Here is a 16778-nt window from a genome sequence, read left to right as displayed (position 1 = left end):
ATAGAAATAAGAACATCAAATATTTGCTGTCTGGAAATGATCTAAAAGTTGACCCACACTCTGTCAAGGACCTAGGAGTACTCACTTCAAAAGATCTAAGTCCCAGAGCTCACTGTAACATCATTGCAAAAAAGGCATTAAGAGTTGTCAATCTTATTTTATGAAGTTTTTTCTCTGGTAATGCTATACTTAAAACTAGTGCATATAAAATCTTTGCCATACCTATACTTGAATATTGCTCACCTGCCTGGAACCCTCACTGTATTTCAGACATCAATACATTAGAGACAGTCCAGAGATATTTTACTAGAAGAGTACTCAAATCTTCTGCTCGAACCTATGCCACCAGGCTTGAAATTTCAGGTCTGGATAGCCTCGAACTATGCCATCTACGTTCCGACCTATGCTTAGTTCATAAGATTATTTACCAAAATGTCCTACCTGTAAATGAGTATTTTAATTTCAACCATAATAACACAAGGGCCATCAATAGATTCAACCATAATAACACAAGGGCCATCAATAGATTCATGCTGGTGTGCATAAGCACACCAGAATGCCTACGGTCCCTGTCCTACTGTTCCCATTTATATGTAATCATTCTACAGTATGTGTTTGTGGCTATGTTTTGCCTATTTATATCCTTTGTGCCAATTTTTTTCATGTGTCCATGTCTATGTCTACACTGTTACTTGTTTCCTTGTACTTGTTGACAAATAAATAAATAAATAAATAAATGTTACAGCAGTCTACCATCTTAATAACTTAGAAGCTTGCCCCAGAAATAAAATCTATTCTGTCTTCTGTGCCATAGTAATCATTCTGCATTTTTCAAAAAGATCAGTTTCACATAGCACACTATAAAATTAAAACAACCTTTTTTTCCTTTGACTCAATCCCTATGAACAAAGCATACATGATTCCTATTTCCCGGAAAAAGCGATAAATTAAATATTCCAAATAACGAATCTCTGCTGCTGTTTAAATATGAAAAAAGACAAGTATGTAGAGAAGTATGTATTACTCAGAATGGGTAAAAGTGATGGAACCTCTCTAAAGGCAGTTGCCTTTGGAATTCAGAATTTGGTAACAAAGATATATAGCGACTTTTATGCTAGTTAAATCACAGAAATAAGACTTTTCTCAATAAAGAACTCATGTCTCCCCATCATAATTTCTCTAGTGGAACCCGTATAATTAGGGTTGTGAAATCCAAATTAATTTTTGAAAAATTGTAACAGGATTATGAAATTTAATTTAGCTTGCTTTTTGCATATAAGATGTATCTATTAGTTGATGGATTTCTATTCTATTTTTTTTCCATTGGCAACAGGTCCTTTAATCAGGCATCTCTTTGTGTGAAGCCTAAGCTGGAGGAAAAAAAAGGAGAAGGAAAAGAAATCCATGTTTTTACTAATTGCATAATCTGATCTTTGGCTGGAATGAGAAAAGGATTTTGAACTCTCAGCTAGAGTCTCAGAGTAGGAACTATATTATGTATGCCTGCAGAACAATTGCAAAGAACACTCAGTCACTGAAATTGTAAAATAAGAAGATTATTTATTTTTTTATATATCCAACAAAAAATTATTCCCAGAGAAAAATCATCAAAATGCCCAAAACTGTATGGCCTCCCAAAAATACACAAAGATGGAATACCTCTCAGACCCATAGTAAGTTCCATAGGCTCACCTTTACAAAATCTAGCCAGATATTTAGCAAAACATCTTCAACCTTACGCAGAATCTGCTGCTTCATATGTACAGAACTCATACCATTTCATACAAATAATAAAAAAGCAACACATAAAAGAAAATGACCTTCTTGTAAGCTTCGATGTTGTATCACTATTCACACAAATACCTGTCAAAGAAGCCCTGTCATCAATTAAAAACAAATATCAACTACCAAAACATATCACAGACTTAACAGAACATTGTTTATCCAACACATATTTCATACACAGAGGACAGAGATATAAACAAGTAGAAGGTGCACCAATGGGATCACCATTATCACCAGTCATCGCTAATCTTTTCATGGAAGAATTCGAATCCAATGCCTTAGAAAAAACTGTTAACAAACCAAAATTATGGCTCAGATACATTGATGACACTTTTGTGATCTGGCCACATGGAAGAGATAAATTGGAAAACTTCTTAGTATATTTGAACAGCCTCCATCCCAAAATAAAGTTCACCATGGAGATAGAATCAGAAAACCAGTTACCTTTCCTCGACGTATTAATTTATAAAAAATCTGATCGCACCTTAGGACATACCATCTATCAAAAGAAGACACATACGAACCGCTATCTCAACGCCAAATCACACCACCATCCAGCACAAATAAACTCTGTTGCCAAAACATTAACCACAAGAACTAAACGTCTGGCTGATGAAGCACATTTACAAACAGAATTATATACACTAACTAATGTACTGACATCAAATGGGTTCTGTAGAAATAAAGTCATCAATATGATCAAACATACAACACCAAGACAGAATAAAAAACAACAAGAGGAACAAAACAATGGGAAAGCCATCTTGCCCTATATAAGGGGAACAACAGATAAAATTAGCAAAGTACTACATAAACACAACATCAAAACCATATTTTGCACAGATAGAAAGATATCATCCATTCTGAGAAACCCCAAAGACAAAATAGAATTAGAAGATCAAGGCATATACGAAATCCCGTGTGCTTCCTGCCCATCAACATACATTGGACAGACCAACAGAAGAATGAGTGTGCGAATTGAGGAACACAAAAACTCAATACAAAAGCAAGAACACACATCATCATTAGTTCAACACATAAATACAACAGGACACAATATTAATTTTAATAAAACAAAAACAGTTGCAAAAATAGAACATCTCAATGGCAGGATAATCAGAGAAGCAATTGAAATAGAAAAAAGACCATATTGCATGAATAAACGGGATGACACTTCACGTCTGCCTACTATTTGGAAACCTGCTCTCATAGATAGACGAATCTTAACACCAAATATAAAACATAGACCAAACATTAATCAAAAAATAAATCCCAACCAAATCATATTCAAACCAGCCACAAAGATGAAGCCCTGCCACCTAGTGGAGAAAAACCGACCATATACCCGAAGCCAAGCCAATAAACACATACTGGGACTCCCAACCAATCAGAATGAAAAGGTGGAGCCATCCCAGAATACCAGCACCAGATTTGAAATAGCAACGGCAGTTACTGCAAAAGACTGCTGACATAAGCCTGATGATGGCAGATGGGATTCTGTCGAAACGTTGCTTCTACCCTTTTAGGGATATATCCACAATTACACGGGAAGAAACCCGAAATATTAACTATACACACACACACACATACACACACACACATATATGTGTATATATATATATATATATATATATATATATATATATATATATATATATATATATATATATATATATATATATATATATTAAATATAATAAATATATATAATGGAACAACCATTCTCCCATTTACATGAAGAAGTTTTATTCTTATTGGCTCTAACTATAAAAACGAGTACTTGAGGTATTTTTTACCTTCTGACTCATTTTTCTTCTCCCTGCGCAAGATCTATAAAGAGAAGATTGCATAGATTACAAGCATGTAGCTAGGATTTAGCTTATTATTGGCATTTATAAGTAATTCTGTACATTTTTATTTGTCAAGAAGTAGCAATTTTTCTTTTAAAAATGAAATGTTTATAAACTTATATATCATTAAAGAAATGCCCCAAGAAGTATAATCAGAGTAAAAATTAAGACTTAATAAAAAAAATGATAAAGAACAAAACTATTCAATACTGATCATAAAAATATCGATAATATTATAAAAATGCCAAAACAAGGAAGGAAAAGAAATATTATGACCAGGAGAAGGAAAGGAAAGAAGGGAAAAGAAAGGAATATTATAAATAACACAAAATAGTCTATGTGCATTAAAACTAGAAGACAAAATGGCTGAAAAAGTCCATGAGTTTATAGCATGTGTTCAAAAAAGCCTTTCAGTATTAAAGAACTGTACTTCAAAAACCTCGAAATTTTCCTTACTTCATTTCTTCTTAGCAAAACAAAAACAGCTGTTTGTATTTTTAAAATTCGAGGCTATAGAACTCTCTGCTCTTCTTACATCCTGTTCCTACATCTCATTCTTTCAAATTTTGCTTGAGAACCAAGCAATGGAAGTGATTCCTTCTGGACTGACATGCCTAATCAGGATGGACATTTAACTACCCCTAATTAAAATGGCCTTTTCTAACAAGTCTATTTTTGTACATTAAACATTAGTTCATCATGTATTTTCTTTCATTAGAATTGTATAATATCTATCGGCTAGAGGGGCACCTTGGTTTTATTTGGTATGAGGAATCATTTTGAAGAAAGATTCTGAGGGTTTAGGGATGAAATCATTCTTTAAACCTCTCTAAGGCAGAAAGAACCTGTCTGTTAATTCCTTTCATCCCTTCTGTCAATGCATATTGAAAAACCCAGTTTAATTTTATATCATGTTATTATATTTTCAAATACAGATTTTCCTTCTTCCCATTTCCATTCCACAAAAGTGAATTAAAAATCTGCAGGAAATTGTGTTTTAAGCTTTTTTTGTAAGCCAATCTTAGCAATGTATGCTGTTTTGCATACGCATCACTACATTAATAACAATAAAAATTTGGAAACATAAAAAGACAATAATGTCTTAAAGTTGGTTTATTTTGGAAATACAAACTACCTACAAATACAAATCATATTAAATCTGTCCTGGTTTACAATAAATAGTAAATATTACTTCAACGACATTTACAGTACAAATTCTGTCCTATATCTCATTTGATCTCAGTACTGAATGCATTTTCATTCCTTCCCACTCTGTTGTAGACTATGAACACCACTGAAAAGAAGTTAGAAATTTCTCACAAAGCACAACGGTATAGTGATAACCTTGCGAGCTAGTGACCGATATTATCTCTCTGCTCATTTCTTTCCTCTTTTTATCTTTTTTTCCCTACAGATAAGACTTTCTTTCAATGTGCTGATGACAGAATAATATCTCCAGATTGATTGCTTACCCCACACAGACCTGTTGAAATATTTCTACCTTGGAAAGCTGGAGATCAAAAGCATCAGAAAAAAGAATGGGGGATGTGTGGGATACAAAGCAGAAAAAAGCTATCATAAAGAACCTACTCAACTTTCAGTCAGAGCATGAAGACACTTAATTTTTTTTCAGACCTGACAGAGTTTTCAATCTAAAATCCAGACATACCTAAATAATAAATAATTAATTAATAATAATAATAAAAAATCATAATGGGTACCTCTTCTCTTCTGAGGAACTGGTGAATTTTTCTGCAAAAGTTCTGTTAAGCTGTGATATTTAACACTTGATTACATGTAGCAGAACAGGATACATGGAATACTGCTAACTCAGCAGGTACACAGGATTTGGGTAAGTGACTTTTTATAGAAGCCACTTAAAATATTACCTCATTTTTAAAATAAACATCAAAGATTGTTTCTGAACTTTTTTCCCCACTGTCATGCAGTTTATATTCAATGTTGGAAGTTATAATGGGCATTGTGAAATAAATTTCTGTCAAAGTTCCAATGGGCAGAAATTTTTGTTTTTCTTTTCAATTGTTGCTTTTGTTCAGATAAGGGCCTTATTGTGGAAGTCATTTTGAGATGATGATGATGAAGACCTAAACAAAACTTTGTGAATCAGGGAGAACAGACATCTGTATGTCAACTATGCTATCAGTCTAACATGTACCCAAATTAGAAGCGTGAGGGAAGGAACCTTATAATGTGCGATTTTTAATCAAGATTCTACTGTCACTGATGGATATTAATTCAGTAATTGGAAGAGTAATAAACCAATTATCATTGAGTTTCTGATATTTTTAAAGAACATTTTAAGTGACAGAAAGGATGAATTTGAAATAAACCTCATTGTATTCTGGGAAGATTTTCATTTTTCTCAAGAAATAAAGTGTACATACAGATTTTACCATATTCATATTATTTATACAAAACATTTGATGCTAAATTAAGCACTTCTTTTGAAGTAGGAAAAACATGTTTCAACAATTGCTTCCAGGATTAAAGTATCTCTTAAATCCAAAATGAATACTGATCAAGATAAATAAATTCTATAAAAATAGACTTTTTTAAAAAAGTATCACCATAAAATTTGGCTTTTTAGTAATGAAATGTAGAAAATGTTTTTATACAGTTACTTAATGAAATATCAGAAAACACACATGTCAAAGGTATGAATGACTTTTGAGAATTAGATGGCTATGAAATGCTACAGCTAGATTTTATACGAATGAAGGCAAGTTTTTATATTCCCAATCTTGAGATCATGATTGCATGTAAAGCAATAATGGGATACAGCCTTTACATTCAAACCCAGACAGAACATCTTCACTACTTTTATGTTATTTCAGATGTTATAACTCAAAGAAGAAAGGCAATGCAATATCAACAATGCAATATCCATAATTTAATATTAAAATGAATTATAATTGCTATTATTGCTAAACTTTCAGCTGCTAATGAAAGACAGATATTCACATTCTTGTTTACTTCCTCAAAAGTATTCAGAACAATTAAAGGCACCACGACAATTACTTTGATTTATAGACGCATTTGCAATTAGTGAATGTTGACCCTATGAATCTTTGCATGTTCTCTGAATAGTATTTATTATTCTAGTCTGGTATTGACTATTTGAGAGATAGACAACAGCAACAGCTTTTCTTCCACAATACTTTAATCCCAAAAATTGTATCAGTCAGATGAAAGCCATCTGCATGCGTTTGATGTTGATCTATGGGTCATTCCCAAAGGAAACAAAATCTTCAGGGTGCTTCCAATTTAGCAAAGTGGTTTGTTTAGTATGAAATATGCAGAGCATTTAAAAATGTTAATTAATTATGGCAGCTGTGAATACAATGACATTTGCTCCTTGTCAAGAGTCCACAAATGCAGCTGTACCAGTATATGTGCTTATTAGTAATTGCACAAATATTCCCAAAATATACATCTTTGGAAAAGGTTAAAGCAAAAAACCATGAAGAAATGAGAATGGAAATCCTAAACACACCTGAGTGGGAGTAGCACCAACTGAATATACTTGTATTTATTATGAGTATTCAGTATAGTGTCATTATTTTCTATTGCTTCAATACTGATGTGATTTTAATAAATATATATAAATAATGCAATGTTTCATAAATAATATTTTAAAAATTGTTTCTGAATTGAATAATGGAATGATTTTAATGGTCTGAACAGATATTTGTGGCTGTTTTGTGTTGTTGGTGATGTTAATACTTGAAAGACACTTATAAAGTTTTGGTAGTACTGTGATAAAACTTTTTAAAATACTACTGTGATTTTTTTTTTAATAAATAGGAATAAATTATTCATTTTATTATATACTAGTTGTAATACTGACAATATATATGTATTAAAGAGTTAAATATGTTATTTCTACTAATTACTAACTTTTTATTCTATGTTTTTAATTTATATTGACCAAAATGTTTCCTACCAAATGGGACCAGATACACATAAATAAACAAGCAAACAGATCTTAGAATGGATTGGCAAGAAAACATCTCATAAACCAAGCATGTCTCAACCCACTTTGCCCAAATTTAAGAATATTAAAAATTTAAGGATTTTTTTTTCAATATTATGGAAATGGAAATACTATTAACTTCAGGATTGCAACTGGGAATGATTATTTATGGCTGTAGCATTCAGGCTGAATAAATATAAATGTAATGTTGAAATGCTATATATTATAAAGTTAATAAATATAAATACTAATCTGTATATAAAATCTATATATTATTTACAGATTTTTATTTTCATCATATGAATAATATTTCAATCTTGGGTTGAGACTCATGAATTTCTGGGGAAAAAATGAACTAACTGTTTTTCCATTTCTTACAGTAAAAACACTCAGGGTGATTGAGATATATTTTAGACAGTAGACATAAACAATAATTTTGTTTTTAATTGGGATGTTTGAATACAATACACTTTAAGAGTTTGGATAAATATCAAATTACATAATGTTATTGTTCTAGTATATTTTCTAACTGTCCATTGGTACAATAGAATATATTAGATATTTCTTTTCAGTGAAATGAAAACCAACAGATATTAGGAGAAATGTACTCATACCAAATGCAAGATTTTTATTTAATGAATTGTTTGGACTGTCTCATTAGAAGGTAAAATCTATATGAACAGTAGTCTATCATTATAGTTCTGATCTACTATTATTTGATTTTTATTATTATGTCCGTGTGTCAGTATTGTGTCAGTATTTATTCTTGTTGATTGCCTGGACAATTCCCTGCACTTTTCATGACAAGATTTTCAGAAGTGGTTTGCCATTGCCTTTTCCCAGGGCTAAGTGAAAGTGGCTGGCCCATAGTCACACAGGTGCCTTTCTGCTTAAGAGGGACTAGATCTACATTTTCCTGGCTTCTAGCTTAATGCCTTAATCATAACACTAAATAGGTTGTCATTATTTGATTAGTGAAGATAAAAACAGTTAAAAATGAGCATCGAAGCTTATCATAAAAATATAGGATGTGTTCATACTGTATGTTCTACCTTCTGTAAAGTTTACCTAATTTTGCTTAGGCATTTTCCTAACAAACATATTGCTAGTTATCCTTATTAAACAAAACATTAAACAGTTCTAGCTTTTATTGGTAGCCTTTCCTGTATATTAGTTACTATTAATTTATTCTAAATGACCTGAACAATGATAACAATTAAATCAAGTGTCACTACTGACAACAATCCATTCATCCATTCATTTGGAAAAAAAGAATTTTCCAAACATGTGTCAACAGCTCCACATAGAATTAAGTATACAATAAGAAAGAAAGGAATTTAAAAGAAAATATATTTTTTTTAATTTTGAAAGAAAAGCAATTATAAAAGAAAATATTTTGAATGGAAGAATGAAAATAGATTTATCTTAGTTAAAGGATTATAAGCAGAAATTCACATTCTATAAGAACTACTTTACTTATACTGTGGGCTTCTATTCTAAAATCAGACCAAGTATAGCATCCTGTTCTGAAGCCTTCTTTTCCAGCTATGATCTGCCTAATATTTTCCTAGGTTTTGCAATGGAACGAATATGGCTCCTGCTTTTGCTGTCTGTAAAATTGCTGTCTGTGACTGCACAATTCAATGGATATAACTGTGATGCTAACTTACATAGCAGGTTTCCTGGTAAGTATTTACTGCTATATTTTAAATGTAAAGTTTTTATTCCCCTGCTTTGAAAGGATACTTACTCGTAATAAATGCCAACCTTTTTAGTTAAAGCAGCATATGGAGAGTATTCATTAAGTGACTGAATTCCATTCAAGAAACATAAAAATATCATTCAGGTATGGTTCCTGGTAATGAAAATAAAAATAAGGGTTTCATGTTGTCATTAAAACAGTGAGTTTAATACATCAGCACATTATCCCACCAATACTGGAAGATTTTAGACATATAATTAGAAAATTTGTGATTTTTGTTTTTAAAACTCATATATAGTTGCTAGTTCTGTGATAACCATTATTTAAGAATATTATCCTAAAGGGTATCATGAAAAGGTTAAAAACTGCCAGCAATTCTCACTTTAAGTATCTTATTTACTTTCCAATAAATATTACAAAGTTCCAAGTCAGGAGTATGAATAGATTATTTGAGCCTTATGTACATAATAATTAGAGGCAGAAAGTTAAATGACATAAATTTGCATTCTTTTGCCATCTTGAGACTGTTAAATCAAAGGAAGAAATGTTCAATAAATGGTTAGTGGAGTTCTTTCTGCTCCCAAGAAAACTTGCCCGTATTCTAAAAGCTATAGAACTGATCTATTAAAATATCCCTTCAGGATGGTTTGATTAATCCTATCTTTATATATTAAATAGACCATATGATTGACAGCATAGCATATTAAAAATAATTGTCTATAATTAATCTCAGAAAAAAATAAATAAAAAATAAAATAGAAGAATAATTGACCTTTAAAAGAAATTTAAAATTTATTAAATGCTAGTACTTGTGAATCTGAGCAGTTAGTAATGAATAACTGAAAATGATTTATGATTTCTCTTTGACATGATGGGATGCTGACTTTAGGAGTTAGAATTCTGGATTAAATGGTAATCTCTTTACTTCTGGACTGCTTTATTCTTTAATGGGAAACAGAAATCATGACTGGTTTTTTTTCTATCTAAACTGCTGGATTATGGGCTATATATTTTTTGTCCAAAATAGAGATGGCAGAAAAAATAAAGTTTCTACTCGCTGTTCTGATCAATCAACACTTCCAGTTAGAGCTGGTTCCAACCTCCAAAAGAAAAACCAGAAAGTTCACTTGAGCTTCTGATTGCCTTGAAAGTTCTTTCACATTATTTACAAACCTTTAGAATGAATGAATTCATGCAGATAAAGGTTTGTGCTTTGCTGGCTGTGGAATTCTGGGAGTTGAAGTCCTCCAGGCTTAAAGTTGTCAAGGTTGGAGACCCCTGATTTAGATCAAAATATGGCAGAGCTAAAGATTCTAAAGATTAATTTGCATCAAACAAGAAATACTCTGCTTGAATATTGTGATAAATGCTGTGCTACAGATGTGGAAAACCTTTGAAAGAAAACAGATTCAAAATGAAGTATCCATTTATTTAATTATCACTGAGATAATATGATGAGCAAGAAAAGCTTATAGCAGTATTCAGAGAAAAAATAATATGCCGTTTGCTTTTACTGCTGCTCGAGTGAATGCTTGAAATAGAAGTTATTTTTGAAGCTAGTTTCCACTTCTACTTAGATCCAGCCTTCTGTGCTGCTCTTGTGAAATTTCTGCATTTCTCTTGCCAAGTGAAATTTCTCAAATAGAAGGCAAAAATGATAATGATTTTTTTCCAGATGCCTTCCTCCCAACCTCTGGCAATTTAGAATGAAAGTTATTTAGGAAAACTCATCTGATAACTAATAGTAATAATTAAAAAAAAGACTGAATTCTTTTTCTACCAGTTTTTTGTTTAGAGGTAGATTATTGCTTGGAGAAGTATTTGCACCAGATGCTTTGGAGAAGTTTATTGCCAGATGACTGAATTAGAGGAAGGTAAACCTTTGATGATAATGATAATAAAATAGTGAAGTTGATAATTATGGTTTTAATTTCTCACTTAGAAAAAGACTGTCCACCTTGGCTGTGGAATAAGACAAAACCAAATACTTTATTTTCAATATGCCTCGTAAGGAAATCCCAGCAGAAAGTTGGTTTTTAGCTTTCTAGACTTTTTTAAACAATATTTTGATTATTATTCTCTTTTATTCATTAAAAATGAAACTCAGTCAACTGGACATTTAAAAATGTGTCACAAATACCATTGACTGGTGCTAATGGTTGATATTGGTTGCTGCCAGCGTCCTAGGTATCAACCAAGTATTTTCTTAAAATATATGATGTTCCGAGTATTATTATATGATGATGATGATGATGATGATGATGATGATGATGATTTGGGGGAACATTTCTAAGAAATAATGATCAAATTTTAAATAACAGTCTTTCAAAATTACAACTAGTCACATATTTTATATGAACTTTTACCTTTTCAAACAATGATACCATTAAATCTATGAAAGCAGGAAAAGCTATTGGTTTTGAATGGTATAGGATACACATTATAGAATATACATTAATGTCCCAAAGATGCTTTTTCAAAAGGCAACTGGACTTTCTTTGTTTTTCTTTGAAGACATTTCACTTCTCATCCAAGAAGCTTCTTCAGTTGTCTTTAGTCCTTGGATGAGAAGCGAATGTCTTCAAGGAAAAACAAAGAAAGTCCAGTTGCCTTTTGAAAAAGCACCTTGGGACAACCAGGATCTGGTTGACTGAGAATCTCCAGAGACAATATACATTAATGTTTTTGCTGCAGTGCTATCATACTTTTATAAATAGCTGGACACAGTGGTTAGAATGCAGTATTGCAAGCTTATTTTGTTGACTGCCAATAGTTCAATCCTGACTGGCTCAAGGTTGACTGTTTTCCATCCTTCTGAGGTTGGTAAAATGAGGACTCAGATTATTGGAGGCAATATGCTGAGTCTGTAAACCACTTAGAGATGCTGTAAACCACTATGAAGCAATATATAAGTCTAAGTGCTATTGCTATAATGATGTTTTTTGAAACAAAACCTTTTTTTTCAGTATTGATGCCCAATATTAATAGAAATTCGAGGCCATAAATTAGACATTAATATCACTAACCTGCACACTTAAGTTTATAAATTGTTGATAATCATTTGCTAAAAATATTACTCTTCAATGCTAGAAAGATAGTACAGCCCCATGATTACAATCTGTATTCACTTTCCATCTATAAACTGGTGTCTGTCAGTGTAATGGAAAGTCTGATCAATATAGTGCTGTTTATCAAGGTTTAATGATTTGTTTAAAATTTGTAGCAAGTGACTTTTACTATATTTCTGTTTTGTTTCTTTGGTTTGCTTTGTTTTTATTTTCCTTTTTAGTCTTTCACTTTTATGCATCTTAAAGCACAGATGGGTATAAAAAGAATATTCTGATTCAGAGGAACAAATGTTTGGGTTTTTGTTTTTTTTTAAACAGAGGCTCAAGTAAAACAAATTAAATGCAGAGTCTTGGTCTTTGACTGTGGAGAAGCAACAATGGAGTAAGAACAAATTGTAAAAGTGACCTCCCTCTTATGCAGTTATTTTGGAGCTTCTAAGGCTGTGCAAAGTATCCCCTTGTTCATGCTGAGGCAGCCATGGGCAACTTTCAAAGCAGCTGTATGAAGCTTGTAAAGATGAAACCAATGATTCTTTATATGTGCACCTGCCCATTTTGAAGCAGCTCTTTCTAGTACTTTGTACAGCTGTGTTACTACACTCACCATGAAGTTTCTCCTGCTTGAAATTCCCCTTTGTGTTCATTCTTAAGATTCAAAATAGCCTTCCAAGCATGCATAAGAATTTTCAGTACTAAAAAACTTTTAAAATATTTTATTTTGTCAGTTTCTACGGAGCTTTTATCAGATAGTTAATTCTTTTCATTGTGGCAATGAGTTGAAACAGTTGCCTTCGCCCTTGCTTTTAGAATAAATAGGCTGTGTATGTAGCATTATGCTAATGTGCTCCTAGGGCACCTTCCTCAATCTTTGATCATTTCTCCTCTTTGAAACAACGGAAGGCAATACCTCATCATTTCTAGATTTAAATACAGGAAATAGCTCTATGTTTAAGGTGAATATAGAAAAGAAGTCATGGAAATTAAGGCTACATCTTTGTACAGAAAATTATTGCTATTAATAGTTCCGCCGGATTCTTGAATAAAAATAAACATATCACAATAAATAGTTCAAGGTTGACTTTCCATGCTTCTGTAGCATTAATATTATACACATTGAATGTGGAGCGTGTTAATTTTACCCACAGATTTGAAAGCCAATGTAGACTTGTATATGCATGGGTGCTTATTTACTATAAATGGTAACAAAAAAGTATGTGTATGTTAATTATGAAACAGAATTGATTCAATCTTTTCAAATCTTGTTTGAAAATCAATTATAAGTCTTCCCAATACATAGACTCCATTAGAAGGACAATATCTATTCCAGGGGTGGGTTCTAAATTTTTTTACTACCGGTTCTGTGGGTGTGGCTTATTTTGTGGGTGTGGCTTGGAGGTCATGTGACTAGGTGGGCATGGCTAGCTGGTCAGAGTCATTTCTGGAAGGTCCTCGCACTTACGACCAGTTCTCGCACTTACGACCCGACTCATTTGTTTGCTTTTAACACTGATCAGCTATAGGACGGCCCTTTGAAGCCCCGTGGCAAGAGTTTAAACAGTTTTTTTCCCCTCTAGTCATCAGCTGGGACTCAGGAGGAAGCAATAGATTGGGGGTGGGACCAAATAAAAGGTAAGAATAACGTCGGTGGGTGGGGAGGGGAGGGCGGGGGGGAGAACTGGTTCGGTGATGTCATATCGTCACCGCTACCGGCTGGGCCGAACCGGACCAAACCAGGAGGAACCCACCACTGATCTATTCCCATGCTTTATACATATATCATTTCAAAAAATTATTTACCCATGATAAATAACTAAAGTAGGAATACATGAAAAGTTCTTCATAGCTCTGTACGATATAAGTAAATCCCTTGATAGAAGTACTGTTTGTTTTGACATTGATTTATAACCATTTTTTTGAGTCACAGACTTTATATACCTTTTAACCAGATCTATGATTAAATATAGACATTATAAAAAGCATTGTTCAATAATATTATAAGTCATATTTTTCACTTAAATCTACAATGCTGTGAACTATTTTCATTATGTTTCCAGAAATATATAACTGTTTCTCCGTGCTATTTTTATGACTTTAAATTTTGTTTTACTCTTATATATTTTGATAAATCTATGTCTATAGATTGTTCCAGTACTATATTTGAAATGAATGAATGAAAATATGTTAATTACTAGTCACAGCAGTTTTTTGGCTTTTAGATGTTATGCAGAAAAGACTGAGAAAAACAAAACTAAACAATTGCTTCCAAAAGTTCTTCTCCTTAATACAACAAAAAATGAAGTTTAGTGGTACGTCCAAAATGTTACTGATTGAATAAAAAGTGTAATAATACTGGCAATAACTTTTGATAATAAGGATTTTGCACAGTGTCTGCAAGATAAAATCACTCAGACTCGGACCGGGTTGGACTCCGACTGGACAAAGTCCGCTGAGGAGACTGGGGCTAGTCTTGATGGGGACATCTGGGTTGAGTTTGAGCCTGTTTTATTGGATGACGTGGACAGGCTTATGGGTAGGCTGTGGTCCTCCATGTGTTTATTGGACCCTTGTCCCTCCTGGCTAGTTTCTGCAGCCAGAGAGGTGACTAGAGACTGGATCCAGACTGTTGTCAACACTTCGTTAAAGGAAGGGGTCTTTCCCACTGCACTCAAAGAGGCGGTGGTTCGACCCCTCCTTAAGAAGCCTAGCCTGGATCCTGATGTTCTTAACAACTATTATCCAGTCTCCAACCTTTGCTTTTTAGCGAAGGTTGTTGAATCCGTGGTGGCACAGCAATTCCCTCAATTCCTGGAGGAAACAGACTACCTCGATTCTTACCAATCTGGTTTCAGGTGTGGTCACAGCACGGAAATGGCATTGGTCGCCCTAGTAAATGATCTCTGGCGGGCCAGGGATGGGGGTTGTTCCTCCATCCTGGTCCTTCTTGACCTCTCAGTGGCTTTCGATACCATCGACCATGGTATCCTGCTGCAGCGGCTCAGGAGGATAGGGATAGGAGGCACTGTTTTACAGTGGTTCACTTACAGGCTGTTTGGGTGGGGGATCAGGGATCCTCCCAGAGGCCCCTCACTTGTGGGGTGCCTCAGGGATCGGTTCTCTCCCCTCTGCTCTTTAACATCTACATGAAACTGCTGGGTGAGATCATTCGTGGTTTTGGGGTGAGGTATCATCAATATTCTGATGATACCCAGCTTTACATCTCCACCCCTGACCACCCTAGGGATGCCCTTTCCGTGGTGTTCCACTGCCTGGAAGTGGTGCGGGTTTGGATGGGGAGGAACAGACTCAGACTCAACCCTTCCAAGACTGAGTGGCTGTGGATGCCGGCATCCCGGGATCTGGAGGTTCCATCTTTAGTGATCGGGGGAGAGACCCTTACTCCCTCTGATAGGGTCCGCAACTTGGGTGTCCTCCTGGATTCTCAGCTGTCCTTGGATGATCATCTGACGGCCGTAACCAGGGGGGCCTTTGCACAGGTGCATCTTATGCGCCAGTTGCGCCCTTTTCTAGACCAGGATGCCCTCGCCACGGTCACTCATGCCCTCGTTACCTCTAGGTTGGACTACTGTAACACCCTCTACATGGGGCTGCCCTTGGGATGCGTCCAGAGGCTCCAGCTAGTCCAGAATGCAGCCGCGCGGGTAATTATGGGAGCTTCTCGATACTCCCGTGTAACACCTCTCCTGCGTGAGCTGCACTGGCTGCCGGTGGCGTTCCAGATTCGTTTCAAGGTGCTGGTGCTTACCTATAAAGCCCTTCATGGTTAGGCCCGGGGTATTTGTGGGACCATCTCCTGCCGCTCTCCCATCGTCCCATGTGTGTTCTCACAGAGTAGGCCTCCTCAGGGTGCCGTTGGCCAAACAATGTCGGCTGACGGCCCCCAGAAGGAGAGTGTTCTCTGTGGGAGCCCCGACCCTCTGGAATGGATTGCCCACCGAGCTCAGGACAGTCCCCGACCTCCTTTCCTTCCGTCGCAAGCTGAAGACGTGGCTCTTCCATTAACTCAACTGATCCGTTTGGGTATACACTGTTATAATTTTAAACTGTTTTAATTGGGGTATTGATTTTAATTTATTTGTTGTGATTTGTATTGGAAATTGTCATTTTGTAAGCCACCTGGAGTCCCTCGGGAGAAAGGCGGCAAATAAATAAATAAATAAATAAATAAATAAATAAATAAATAAATAAATAAATAAATAAATAAATAAAGATTATTACTGGGTACCTTGGGATTCCCAAATATTTATGAACTCTTCTTGTAACTTTTAAATTATATTGTTAAAAAAATAAAATAAATAATGATAGCAGACATCATTTGAACTATTTATATATAGCAAAAGATCTGAAATCAAAGTTTTGGC

The 16778-nt window shown here is 34.2% G+C and overlaps 1 protein-coding gene across 1 annotated transcript in view; it reads left to right on the top strand.

The window, feature by feature from the left end:
* The first annotated feature begins 9208 nt into the window (after positions 1–9208).
* Positions 9209–16778, top strand: part of ZPLD1 (zona pellucida like domain containing 1) — a 42981-nt gene continuing 35411 nt past the window's right edge. The window contains exon 1 of the mRNA XM_070943773.1: positions 9209–9314. Coding sequence (XP_070799874.1) covers positions 9209–9314 — 106 coding nt within the window. The remainder of the gene's footprint in view (positions 9315–16778) is intronic.

Source organism: Pituophis catenifer, unplaced genomic scaffold (genome assembly GCF_029215685.1).
Source record: "Pituophis catenifer annectens isolate HBS135680 unplaced genomic scaffold, rPitCat1.0.hap2 SCAF_4, whole genome shotgun sequence".
NCBI classification, from domain to species: Eukaryota; Metazoa; Chordata; class Lepidosauria; order Squamata; family Colubridae; genus Pituophis; species Pituophis catenifer.
The sequence above is the reverse complement of the archived record's forward strand: the minus strand, read 5'-3'. Positions and strand labels throughout refer to the sequence as shown.